At 37.2% G+C, this 14,378-nt stretch overlaps 1 protein-coding gene and 1 non-coding gene across 8 annotated transcripts in view; both read left to right on the top strand.

Moving 5' to 3' along the window:
- Nucleotides 1-14,378, top strand: part of LOC118191531 (uncharacterized) — a 187,992-nt gene that overhangs the window by 123,727 nt on the left and 49,887 nt on the right. For all 7 annotated transcript variants that reach the window (XR_015043964.1, XM_085826729.1, XM_085826726.1 and 4 more), the window contains one exon: nt 4,376-4,477. Coding sequence is in view for 6 of the 7 variants with exons in the window: in XM_085826729.1 (XP_085682855.1) it covers nt 4,376-4,477 (102 nt within the window). In the remaining variant the exon portion in view is untranslated. The remainder of the gene's footprint in view (nt 1-4,375; nt 4,478-14,378) is intronic.
- Nucleotides 12,685-12,757, top strand: TRNAT-CGU (transfer RNA threonine (anticodon CGU)). The gene has a single exon. It is a non-coding gene; the product is annotated as a tRNA-Thr (tRNA).

The raw sequence follows: 14,378 nt of genomic DNA, 5'->3' as shown, positions 1-14,378 counted from the left end.
CGGGGAATAAAACAATTTACAGTTACGCAAGCAACCAACAAACTATCGGCGACAAACACTTAAGCCGCATATATATAAGATTCGAAAGTAGAGTTGACGTTCGGAGTAACATTATATAGTACTTACAGTCTGCTAAATTATACAATGCAGTATTCATAAAGTATGCTGAGTGCATTACATTATTCATACCGAATGCTTATTAATGTAGAGTGCTATTTATATAATACATTAATCATACATCATGCGAAAGTGCACAGTTATGCTTGCACGGTTGTTCGACGCAACCGTGCAAGCATAACCGACGCACCATTATACGTGTACAGTTACGCATATAATACAAAATTCAAGGGTGCAACGTTATGCGTGAGAAGTTGCATTAATAATAGTTACTGACTGCTAAATAATACATTGCGTCAATCGAACAGTATGCTAAATACTTGCACAGTTACATGATTACTTCTCTAAGGCAGATAGCCCTCAAGGCTTTGCCGTAATCACATAAACCAAACCAACTACATAGCTAATCCTTTTTGACACAGTAGAAAAATCTTTTATCTCAGCACGTACGTTGCAACTGGACAGGGCTAGAATAATTGCAAGTACCACTTCGCGAAATATTCGCAAACCCAGTTTTATTCTCCTTTGGGAACTATTATCTTATCAGGACTTGTATTTCTCTTGATTTGCGTTGGAAACATGAATGGTCCTGAATCGGAACAGGGAGCTTACTCAAGCTATGTTCAAGAAAGTGTGAAGTAGACAACACAAGCAGAAGGGTATACGAAACCCTTTATTTTCTATCTTTTACATGATCTTCCGAGCTTCGGAATACAAAGATCAACCACTTGTGGTCTGAACGTAAGAATATAAAAACTACTAACTAAAACTCTAACTAAAAACTAACTTTGAATTAGTATACAAATGCCTAGCACTAAGATTGGCCTTTATTTAAAGAAAGGTACGTATGTAGTACGCCGAGCTGTTTAAACTACAATACGTTTGCAAATAGCAAGAGGGCTAAACCTCTGACCTTAACCCCTTCGCGCCGACTGTCACGTATACGTGCCAGCAACGAACACACTTATCTACCGGCCGACACGCAGGCGTGCCAGAGGATTGTTCCGTTCTCTACCTACTGTCACGTATTTGTGCCAGTACTTTGGAACGTTTTTCAAACTATAATTTCTGCCACAAGATGGCACTGTACGTCCATATGGTTTCAGATACATGTACATTAGACCTTCTACTGGAAATGAGAGAAGCATGACTCACATACACGTGTTTTTGATTATATAAACAAACGAGGAAGTAAATGTTTCCGAATGGCGTGATTTATGACGTCTCTTTAAATCGCACTTTATTCGCACGTGGTAGTTGTTTACTGTAAGTAGAGAAGTTTTATTTGCTCTAAAGCGTTGGGTATTTCGGTTTGCAGTTCAGTTTTTAGAAAATAATTAGATCTTGTTAGACGTGAATTCTTTGTTTTTACCGTTGCAATGTCGAAGCGTCGAAAATGTTTAACAGAGCATGAAATAGCAGAAATGATGCAAAATATTTCAGATATTGATTCTGAAAGATTAACTGAAAGACATTTTGCAAAACTTTGTTCAGAAGAGACTGATAAGAAAATGAGACGACTATGCTTCGTTTGTTCACATTCCCGGAAAAAATCCTCCAAAACGGCAAATTAGTTATTACGAGTGCAAGGAATGTAACGTAGGACTGTGTGTAGATCCCTGTTTTCAAATTTTTCATACGAAAAGAGAATTTTAAGTAATATATTTAGTTTTCAGAGGTATAATGTTAAAATTCATAAAATGGTGAGTAATTAAAATAAAATGTGTAAAATATGCATTTAAACAAGAAATAAGGTAATTAAAATATATATATATAAAAATATCTATAAAGCATAAGCCGTTTAAATACTCTATAGAGCATTATTAAACAATGCGTTGATACTTCAGAAATTTCATGGATTTAGGCTTAGTAGCAAAAAAGCCCCCGGCCCTGGAGAGACGCTCGCGTAAGACACTGCCGGCCTCAGCGATAAGCGCGCGTTTTCGCTACCCGGCTCGAAGGGGTTAAAGGCAACCAGCAACAGAGTGAAAACTCGTAAAACTACAGTGGCAAGCGGCTTGCTTCCTATAATTCCTTCCTCTCTCTTGGCAAAAAGCCACAACTTAAAGTACTTGGCGTTGCAAGGCAAATTGCATAAATAAGTTAAAGCATTTAATTCTGGCCGGAAGTAGAAAATAAGAAGTGATAGTACAGTTTTAAAATAAAATAAACGTTAGTAAAACTTAGCATCCTTACAATCTTATCAACTTTTGAATTACCATAGTGTTTCTTTGTTTTCTCACGTTTACATTTCATCAGATTCATTGATCGAGCAGATTTTCCGAGTAATGAAACCTTAAATACTTAACTGTATTTCGCTTCAATGAAAGCGTTTTACGCTTGTATGCAAAAATTGTACGTATGCCAACGCCTCAAAGCATAACTTAAAAATTTATATTAGATTTTGAAAAGTTAGCTTTTAAAATTTAAGCTTCTCGATGTTAATTGAATTTGGTACATGTTTATTAATATCTTATTTATCTTGTTAAACTTAACATTAATTTTATTAAACTAACTTTTATTAACTAATTTTATTAAACTAAATTTTATTATCTTGTTAAACAAACATTAATTTTATTAAACTAACATTACTTTTTATTAAACTTAATTTAGTAATATCTCGTTTTTTATTAAACTCCTTCTTTCACATTCCAAATTAAAGTTTAATCCAAATACAATTCACAGGTATTTTCTGATTTTGTTTTTAAAATGTTTACTTTTTAGTTATTTTTTTTAATTTTTTGGAAGAAATATTTGAAATATAACATACAGCATTTTTACCATTCGCTTAAATTATACTCATTTTTTAGGCTGACTGGCCAAAAATTAGAATTTTTATTCAAAATTTGGCATATTGATTATAAGCGATAATAACACCAAATATGGTTTACACACTTTATAAAAGTTATTCGAAAAAATGAACGGTGAACTTTTCTTCTGCTCTCGCACAATGAAAGGTTACCATAAATTAAGAATTTTGCCAAGAGAATTGTTCTTGGCGCAAGCTAAAAAAAGCTTGCCAAGATAAATTTTAAAATTTCTCGGTAAGTTTCTGACAAGTTTATAATATTTAGACATAATTTGAAAATATTAATAAAATAAAATCATAACATATATTAATATAATATAATGAATTTATAATAAAATCGAAATATGGAAAAAATTGGTATGTCATTTCAGACAACGTTCGATTTTGCGTCGAAATGCCTATGTCAGAACAGAGCTATATATAAATCTAATACAAATCCTAAGTCGCGCATTCGAGACATGAAACTGTAATTAAATTTCGTCAATCGGGGTAGTAGAACAGGAGATACAGAACTATCTCTTTTTTTGCAGCGTGTACGTTGGAACTGGACAGGATTGGAATAATTGCAGCTACAACATGGCAAAATGTTCACACCCAAAAAGCTGCAAATGGCAGATTCATTCTCTTTTGGTGACTATTATATCAACTGTCACTATGCAAATGACTGAACATTTAAAAAAAAATTGTTTATGATATAGACACATTTAAGGTAAAATAACACGCCGAACAAATATTAATTTAGATCTCAAGCAGCAAAAATCAGCGTTATATTTGCAAATTTTCTTAGGACTTGTTTCGATGGACTAGTTTCGATCCATCACCCTCAGCTGTCAAAGTGCAAATGAAGGAGAGAAGATATAGTGATAAGGTAAGATAAGAATGGTAAGACAGTAGTTAAGGCGCCATCTATTGATGAAACAAAAACTAAAACATAATTTCCTTAAAGGCTGAAGACAATTAATGACCCTGTGAATTAATTGACGATTTGATAAGTGAAGGCTTGGTGAACTAAATTTTCTAAAGGCGTTTTATATTCAAAAAAACTTTCTGTTCTAGATAACGACCCTAATTCCAATGTATCTTTAACTTCAGCCTTTAAAGAGATTAAGTTTTAGTTTTGTTTTTATCAATAGATGGCGCTAGTAACTTAACTCCTGTATGGCCATTTTTATCTTAACTTATCACTATATCTTATGTCGTTCATTTGCCCTTTGACAGCTGAGGCTGATGGTTCGGTAAAACCATCGAAACTAAACCTGTGAAAATTTGCAAATATAACACTCATTTTTGCTGTTTAAATTCTAAATTAATACACACGTTTGATTATGTATAATATGTTTGTGTATGTGTGTAATATACATTTGTTTCTACAAGCATAAGAGTGCGTTAAAAGCGCTGCTTTTATTTTAAGTTTCAAGTTCTAAGCCCCTTTACCTGTTATTCTTGCAGATTGCAACTGTGGACAGCACGGAAGATGCAGTTTGAATAGCTTCGGATCACCAGTTTGTGACTGCCTTCCAGGGTACGGCGAAAAGGATGGATACTGTGAAGGTAAGGTAACATATGTATACACCGATTGTCCAAGGGTTGTCGAAAATAAAGACATCAGGCCTTTAATTTCGCAACCGTTGGTGCTAGGCATATATTTCCAATTACAAAAATGTTTTAAATGAGTACTTTTCCATTATCAGGACCGGATTCAGAAATGTATGTATGCATGCACGTCCGTATGTATGTATGTGAGTAGCATACATAAGTACATATTTATATACATGCAATATATGAACGCACACATGCCTACATACATAAATTTCTGAATCCGGTCCCGATAACACAAGAGTACCGTCAAATGACACAAAGATTAATATTTTGGCATTTTTATGTTTAAAAATTAAATTATCTAACTATGTAAGTTCCCCCGGTCGTCCATATTTATGTTTAGGTAAATATTGCACTCATTACAATAAATAAGCCACAAAACGTTTAATTCCCATACTATAAGAATTGACCAATATATTTGGTATTAAGGTTAGGTTAGGTTATTTAATTACGACAAAGCCTCGAAGGCTATCTGCCTAAGGGGAGGGATGCCTTCGTGGATGACTTTCTAAGGGAACTGGCTCGTATACACGTTACACATGGGGAAAACCAAGAAAACACCCATGCAGCCAGCCCGTTCGCGGGATTCGAACCTCGGACCGAACTACCAGTGTTTAGCGACTTTACCGCTCAGCCGCTGATGGGCTATTTGGTATTAAAGTCGATCATCTAGCACTACAAACGCCGGACAGACGGTATAGTAATTAGGGGAGCCTGCTGCGAAACCGAAGGACCCGGGTTCGAATCCCGGAGAAGTGCATGTATGTTTGTAAGTGTATAGTGTCTTTGCGGCTTGGGAGCACTCTAAATATACGGCGAGCCGAAAATCCGCTGATGTGGTTTGGTAGCAAAGCAGAAGGGGGGGAGACCCTCGGACGACCTTCCTCACAGGTGCTCTCCCTCAAAACTGAGGTAGAAGTAGAAGTCCAACCTCCTTGAGGTTCTGGCAACCATTATTTCATGATATACATAAACAAGACAACAACAACGACAACAGCACTACAAACAGATGAATGAAATGGGTGTAACTAAAAATATAGGGTGTCCCCAAAAAACCCTGGATTTAATATGCGCGAAAGGTTACATTTCATTCTTAGGCAATGGAAAATACGTGCAATTTTTCATATATTCTGATTTAATATGTCCAGTTTGATATGAGCTGGTAGCAGTGGTATTTCATCACGGTCACTTCACTGCACTGGTTCATTGCAACGGTGTCTCCACAGAGAGCTTATATAAAGAAACAGATTGTAAAAATTTATTTCAAGAATACAGAGTATTATGCACAGATTATCATAAAGCTCCTTGCAATCTCTGGACGTGATCGTGCGCCAAATGAAGCAACATTTTGCAGACTGTTAAAAGAAATTTGAGGACATATTCGACAGTAGACATGAAATCACCACGCAATCGATCCAGCCGATCTGTTAAAAATACCGCTATTTTGCCTGTTAGAGTTATTCAAAGGTCCCAAAAAATTCGAACTTGAAGCGAAATAGCAAACAAATTAAAGAGAAAATATAAATGTATTATTTATTAGCCATTTCGATAGGCAGATACGAAAAAAAAGTGATTATAGGAATTTCATTGAGCTCACTCGCTTCTGTAATGTCATAGATAATTAGAGATTTAATGTATCCCACATGTATGATATGCCATACATGTGGGATGTAGTAGTACTTCCGAACTATAGCAACATGCTTATGAAGACGACGGTCGTAACATTTAATAGTTTAATTATGAAAACACGCAAACATAACGAATGCAATTAACACGAAGATGACACATAAAAATAAAAAGAAATAACAAGAGAAAGTCGATCCATACCATCATTTAAAAAAGGAATAACATCATAATAATCATAATTCAGCGTTCTTTTAGTTTTTATGAACTTCGTCGTTGCTCATGTCACGTGTCTCTCCGAGAAGTGGTCACGTGACCTTGCATTTCCTCGCTGGTCAGTGCTTTGCCACTCTTACATATAAAAAGAAGATCTTACCACATACGTTATTTTTCATATTTAAGTCGGCGCATTTTACATGTGCTATATGTGTTAAAAATGTTTTCCATTTCCTGAAAATAAAGTATTTTATGTTTAAGACACAATAACACGCCGAACAAATACTAATTCAGAAGTCAAACAGGACACGACAGGACAGGAAAAAGTGCAGGGGGCACCACGACATCGTCATAGGCAAAAATGGTAATGCCCCACTGCACTAACCTTTTCTGGCATTTATTACATTACGCAGTTGACATAATAAATTACATTAAAGTAAAAAGTTATTTACATAGGAAGAACAATTATAAAGATAAACTGGGGTACAGATATATTGGTATACAGGAATCAAAATGGAGATAACATGTTACAATTAATTAGGTGTTGCAGTTTGACATTTGTTGGTGTGCTTGGAGGAATGCCTTAGCATATGGGAAGATGGATGTGATGTGAGTTATAATGCTATGTTATTTTTGTATTGGTGGTATCATTGTGTGACTCAGATCACAAGTCAAATAACAAAAATAAGCGTTATATTTTCAAATTTTCACAGGACAAATTTCGATGGTTTTACCGAACCACCATCCTCAGCTGCAAAAAGCGCAAATGAACGAGATAGGATATAATGATCAGATAAGATAAGAAAGCCTGGACAGAAAAGAAGCTAGTGGCGCCATCTGTTGATGAAACCAGAACTAAAACATAATTTCTTTAAAGGCCGAAGGCAAAGATGGACTGGAATTAGGATCGTTAACTAGAACAGAAAGATTTTTTTTGAATTCATTTGCGATTGTTCATTTGCGCTTTTTGCAGCTGAGGATGGTGGTTCGGTAAAACCATCGAAACTAGTCCTGTGAAAATTTGAAAATATAATTTACGAATTACTGATTTTTTTCCGAATTAGTATTTTATGTTTGGCATAAATCCTATTCAAACTGTGCAATGGTCGCAGATGACAGCCCTGGCAATTGCAAAATATTATCATCGTAGACGTTCCGTATCTTAAACAAGACCACCAATTTTTAGCAATTCAGCAAGGACGGCTGGACAATCAAAAATGTGTTTAGCTGTCAGTTCTGTATATAGGCAGTTACCAGAATTTCAATCCTCTGTGATGGCCAGTTCTAAACCTGAGAATGATTTCACTTATAAGCAGAGCTTAAATTGCGGCGGAACCCACCGGATCCTGGTTCCGGTACTTCTCAATTTCTGAGATAATTCGTAATTCTAGTCGGAGCGCACCGGAGCCCTGACTAAAAGAGCCCCGGTACTTCTGTTATGTAACTGAAACACAATTTCGGCAGAAAAATTTTATTTTAAAAATAAATATACCTCTAAAATCGATTGTAACTTCCGAATTTATGCCTGTCTTTCTCTGGGGAACAAACACATTGACAGAGATTAAGATTTTTAAGGAAAGAAAAGCCTCAATTCATATGTCAAAGGCTCATTTTCCAGATTATCGCAATAAATTTTAAGATGTGTTGTTCCCGAATGTATTAGTAATGATTACCTTGATCTTCCATGTCCAAGCGCTAGTGATCTCTCACTGCATTCCTCCTGCGGACTTGAACTATGTAACTAAATACTGAGAAATTTTCACTTGAGATGATCGGCTCGGATTCGGGGAAAACGTTTTTGCCCAGTGACATTCTGGTTGACAGGGCTTATATTGGCGGGGCATCGCAGTCAGAAAGCGTTGAGCTCTTCTGTCTTTGGTTTCGAAGCTACAATTCTCCATTAAAACTTCTTTCCATACTCACATATTGTTTCTAGCATCCTCTCTATTTCCATTAGTGACGCTTTAATCGTTTTATGGTGTGCTGGAAAAAGAAGTCCTCCTCCATTGAAATCGTACGTTTTAGAGACTAAACTCAGCCGGAAGCGGGCTGAGCTATTTCTTAGATTTTTTTTTTGTAAATGGTAAGTCCAGTCGAAGCTCCCAAATAAAACAAAGTTCGATATATTATTTCTTTTATTTAACTATTTATAATTAATTTAATAATTAAATTTTTTTATTTATATCTTTATATTTATTGAGTCTAAATTTAATTGTTTTAGTTATTACTTATTTCATTAATTTACTTTTTCCCTTCTTCCTGACGAAGTTCCAGAGGGCTCCCGCACTTCTGATTTTAGAAATTAAACCCTGGTTTATAAATCGATCTTCTTATGGAGCTGGTGCTCTTTTGTAATTAAATACTCCTTCAATCTATACTTGCACATGCCGTTTGCGACCGATAGGATGACTTTTACGGTATTATTATTGTTAAGATTTCGCACCCCTTTTGCCAGTTTATATTTTAAATACGTTACCTGTGATGTTGACATGTGCTGGCGACCCAGTACAGAATGCAGAATTTTTCTAACATTTGAACCTCGTTCAGGCGAAGTTCGATCCAGCTGGTGATCAGGAAGTTTCTGTCTAGGATTTCCTTTGAGTCACAGAAGACAACGAGTCCTTTTGCATGTTCAGAAGTGGGAAAGTACATGTTAAGTGCCTCAGCTATTGCCAAAAGCTCGCAAGTGAAGCTAAAAATTTGTTGCGATCGAGGTTAAAAACTGTTCTAATATCTTTGTCAAACTGCACAGTAGATGACCTATTTAGTCTAGTTCTGCCGTTATGCTCATCAAAGGTTTTTCTAGGGATGTGTTCTGGTGAACAGCTTCTTGCCTTACTTGTAAATTTTGTTACATTATACTGTGCTCTTTTCTATAGGCTTTCGAGAACACATTCCTGAATTATTTTTAAATTATCGGTGGAAGACACTGCACCGTTAATAAATTTTGTCGCCTTTGCCTGAACACTTTCGAATTTTCGCAAGGCAGTCAGGAGGCATGAGCCTAAATGGAATAAAATATTTTATTAGACCTCTTAAACCTGGCGTTTCTATTCGGACACTCTATAAAATATCAGTTTACAAAATGTTTTCTGATGTTAGCAATTCAAGTAACGCGCATTTCAATGCGGATTCTTAGAAACGAATTAACCAATATACGAGAGTAATTCGGAAATTTCCGTTGAGGCGTAACGCTTGTAGTGGTGGGTGAGAAGCAAACATTGTTACACGAAACAATCTGCGATTCCATAAGTTTCCTGCTATTCTAGTGAGAGTGTCGTATTGCAGCGCGTGTGTGCTGGTTATAACATCCTAAAATGTGCGCTGCTATAGAAAATACCGCCAAATGCCTGGTAAGAAGAGTAATACGATTTCTTCGGAGAAAAAACTGTCAGCGGCAGACGTTCATCGTGAATTGTATGTAATGTACGGCCCAAAAATATGAGTGAAGATGTAGTACGTTAGTGCATGAGATTTCTAATCTTGTCAAACAAATTGACGACAAAATTCGTCAGATCCGTCGATCCACAATCTTGGTACTTTTGCAACGATTTCCAAACATTTCTCGGACTATTTTATACTAAGTAGTCACCGGATAATTAAGATACAAGACGTTTTGCTTCGATGAGTATCGAAAATTCCCATCGAGATCCACAAAAGCAATCAAATCGGCACTGCCTTAGACTTTCTTTCCCGTTACCTAATTATTTTCTCTCCGAAAAGGGAGACACAGTTTGGGAAAAACCTAGTTATACTATTTGCTTTGGCTCTTTAAAGATGTTATCTAATTCAGCTTACAAAGTTTTCAAGCAGAGTCATTTCAAACACGAAGCCCACCAGCGGCCGAGCGCTAAAGACGCTGAACACTGATAGTTTGGTCCGAGGTTCGAATCCCGCGAACGGGCTGGCTGTATGGGCGTTTTCCTGGTTTTCCCCATGTGTAACGTTGTATACCAGCCAGTTTCCCTTAGAAAGTCCTCCACGAAGGCATCCCTCCCCTTAGGTAGACAGCCCTCGTGTGCTTTGCCATAATTGAATAATCCAATCCAATCCATTTAAAACACGTAATGGAAAGTCCTGGGACCTACTTTGTGAGAATTCACTTGTGATCGTAGTTTCTCAAGATATGATGCCTGAAGCACAGTTTTGATTTTTGACATTACGTAATTGCCTATTGTATTATTTTTATCTATTTGTGCAGCTCTACTTACATTTTATGCTCTTCTAAACACTAATGGAACAGCTGTAGGGCGGGTATTTTTCAAAAATTCATATAAGTTGCGTTGCCGAAAAATATTATAAACTCTTGCGAGGTAATTGCCAAAAGACTTAATTACATTTTCAAACTGAAAGTCACCAAATTGCATCTATTGTCATATAAATTTCGGAAAATATACGAAAAAGCTGCTATCTGATACTTTTTTTGTGTGTGTGATGCAATGTAAAAAAGTTTTTTTCATTTCACCATTCTGAATAATCTAAATTAATGTTTTGCACGGTCACGGCTGAACGGTAATCGCTGAACGTTTGTAGTTTCGGCCTGGGTTCGGTCCCAGGTGGACGAAGTGGCTGCATTCTGAATTGCTCAATCCTTATGTTCTTAATTGCAACTAACTTAATTGCATGCACCTTGCAGGGTATATTTTAATTTTGTAATAGTTATTTTAATTTTAAAGCCCTTTTCTATTAATTCTTGTTTTACTTACAACTCTCTACCAGAATGCGTTTTTAGAATTGCGTTGAATGTAAATGAGAAGTATTTAAGGAAGGTTCAACTTACTTAAATAGATAGTGCTAGAAATCTTTTGTATTGCGTGTTTACCTTTGATCTAAGTCACTCTTGAAGCTGTTACGCTCGGCCGTGTTATGACGTGCCTTTTGATATTCGCCGGCTAGTTTAAATTAAGGGCCAACTACGTTAGATAATTGTGTTTAGCTACAACTAAGTCTCGTTTAGTTACTTATAGTTTAGTTTCTTATTTCTTACTCTGAGTTAAAGCCGGAGTAGAGGCTTTCCTATAAGCCCGAGAAGGGGCCGACTGTTATTCTTATCTGATTTAAATAAGGTGCATTTTGACCCTTCTCGAGTCAACGTGTTTAGTTGTTTGAACTCAGCGATAAGTTCCTCGACGTTTCATCTTAGACAAAAGAAGTGAGGAAACCTTCAACCTAACTCCTATCACATTGATAATAGGACACAAATGGTTACTATGAACAGTCAGATAACTGGAGTTTTAATGTCTTTTATATGCATTAATATCTGTTAATGGTAGACGGATATGATGTCAAGAAGCGGGAGGCTATTTAGTGCCCTGTTTCCCGAAGGCACAAACTCAGTTTCTGAGACTGCGGGCCTGTTGTAAAAAGATGATAGACGCCATGGCAACTTACAAATCACATGAGTCATGGTGCTAAGAATAGCCTACCCGCCATTGCTTCAGGATGAATTTCATATACACGTCGTTGTTCGTCGGCCCTACAAGGCTTGGCAAATCCGGAACCAAGCAATATACTTCTTTTGGATATAAAAAAAAACTATTATAACAAACTAAAAGAGAAAAATGGTATATATTTTCATTGTGTCAAGGCTCATACAGGTGTTACCGGGAATGAGAGGGCGGATATGCTAGCTAAAGAGGCAGCCCTGGGAGAGGGTAATATTTACGACGCTATTAATGATTCCAGAAGAATTACATTGAGAAAAATTAAAGCAAGTATAATTGAGAAATGGGCTCGGGAATGGAATGGTTCAAATAAAAATAAGGGTTACTTGAGGATTTTGACCATAAAAAGAAAAATGGATCTATTTAATAATATAGATATTATTCAAGTTGTCACGGATCATGGTAGATTCCCAGCCTATTTAAACGTTTTAATCTCCAGGGCAATGATCAATGCTTGGCTTGTGGGAAGTACGGAAATGCAGCTCATTTTATGGAAGAATATAAACTGACCGAGAGTGTGAGGACGAGATTTGGAAAAATAAATGAACAGAATGTAATTGAAAAAAGAAAATTCTTGAATAGCTATGCAACAGAAATCATGAGGATTGTGAATGAAAACAAGACTATCATAGGAATAGGACATTAAATATTTTAATCTTTTAAATATTTTTGTTTGTCTGCCTCGAGTGTGCTGCGTTAACCATGAGGTTGATTATTGTCGGCCAGGAGGGTTGCAGGATACTCGTAAACTAAACTAAACACGTTGTTGTTCAGAGAATACTGCCATTGCTGTAATGATAGTTGTTTTGATTATTTGCATAAGGTGGCATACGAGTGCTGGAAGATTGTAAGGTATTTCTCCCGCCTTCTTAGTATGCCTTCGTAGTGCAGTGGTCAGCACGCTGGGCTCGTATTCCAGAGGTCCGTGGTTCGATTCCGCTCGAGGGCATTTCTCATTTTTCATCTTTCCTGCTTCCAAATAACCTAATGTCTCTACAGTGGCCCCCGATGTAAAATGTGGTGAATGATCATTCTTCACCACCAGGAGTTGGCGACTGGGTCCCCTAAAACCTCAGTCGCCCTTTAAAAGGGGGAGTATATAAGATATTTCTTCCTACTTCTTAGCATGCCTTCTTAGTGGTCAGCACGTTCGGCGCGTATTCGAGAGGCCTGTGATTCGAGTCCCGGCGAAGGTGTTTCTCGTCATCTCTTCTGCTTCCAAATAACCTAATGTCTCTACAAGGTGATAATGGAAGCTTCCTTGGAAAGTGACCTGATTCCAGGCAAAGGGCTGGCAGCATGGGCGTTTTCGTGTTTGTCCTCTTGTGTAACGTGTGCATCACTTCCCTCAGGCAGATAGCAAAAGAGTGCTTTGTCCTAATCAGCTAAACCAAAACCAACCATTACTTATTCTGTACTTCTAAAATCATATGAATAATTTTGAATAATGACAGCCTTGAAATATGCAAAGCATTAAAGAAAATTAAAGTTTCAGTTACAGATAAAGGCATTAACTTTTAATAACTATGCATATACACCCGAACTCGCTTATATCGAGCGTGAAAGGACAGAGATATTTACTCGTTATAACCGAGTACACGTAAAAATGGGTTTATGAAACAAAATCTTAAAAATGCATACTTACCATATTATATACACTGCTCTGCAAAACTTAACAACAGTAGGATTTTTTGCCTTAACTCCACGAGAAATCAACTGAGAGACATGAAATGCAGAAATGAAGGAGAGTATTATGTATGTAAAGGATGACGAAAGCATCAGAGCTGGAAAAGGAATACAATGCATACGGTATGGAATCAAACAAAAACAAGCTTTATCGAACGCATAGTATCGTGACTCATAATTGTCTATCCAAGAGGAAGAAAAACAAGCAGATGTTCCTTAATATGGGATATGCCCTCCCCTCACTGCAATAGTTGCTTCTCACCGTCTCCCCATACTCAGAACCAGCTGGTGCAACATTTCTTGCGGTAGGAGTGCCCATTCCTCAATCAGCATCTGTTTGAGTTGTTGGGTGTTCTCCGGAGGATGCAAGCGTTCTGCAATGCGTCTCCCCAAAGCATCCCACACATGTTCGATGGGATTTAAATCTGGGGAGTACGCTGGCCAATCCATTCGAGTGATATCTTCCCTTTCCAGTAGCTCCTCAACAGTCCGATGTGGCCGTGCATTGTCATCCATAAAAATTAAGTCTGGGCCAATGGCACCTCGGAACAGACGCACATGTGGAAGGAGTACCTCCTCACAATAGCGATCCCCGGTTACAGACCCTCTGTCGAAAACGTGAAGCTCAGTTCGCCCGTTTAGCATAATGCCTTTCCTGACAAGAACTCCAGGACCACCGTTACGGTGTCATTCCTTGATGTTACTGCGATAAAACCGGGTCCCAACCTCTCTCCCAATCAAAACGCGTTGAGAATCGCTTCTGGTACTGAACCGACTCTCATCCGTAAAGAGGACACGACTCCATTGATCAGTTGTCCAGTTTTTGTGCTCTCTGTACCACTGTAAACGGTGGCGTCGGTTGCCAACTTTCAACGGGAGGCAGC

This window comes from Stegodyphus dumicola, chromosome 11 (genome assembly GCF_044657685.1).
Source record: "Stegodyphus dumicola isolate Sdum_Otavi_A_Nest chromosome 11, ASM4465768v1".
Lineage (NCBI taxonomy): Eukaryota > Metazoa > Arthropoda > Arachnida > Araneae > Eresidae > Stegodyphus > Stegodyphus dumicola.
The sequence above is the reverse complement of the archived record's forward strand: the minus strand, read 5'-3'. Positions and strand labels throughout refer to the sequence as shown.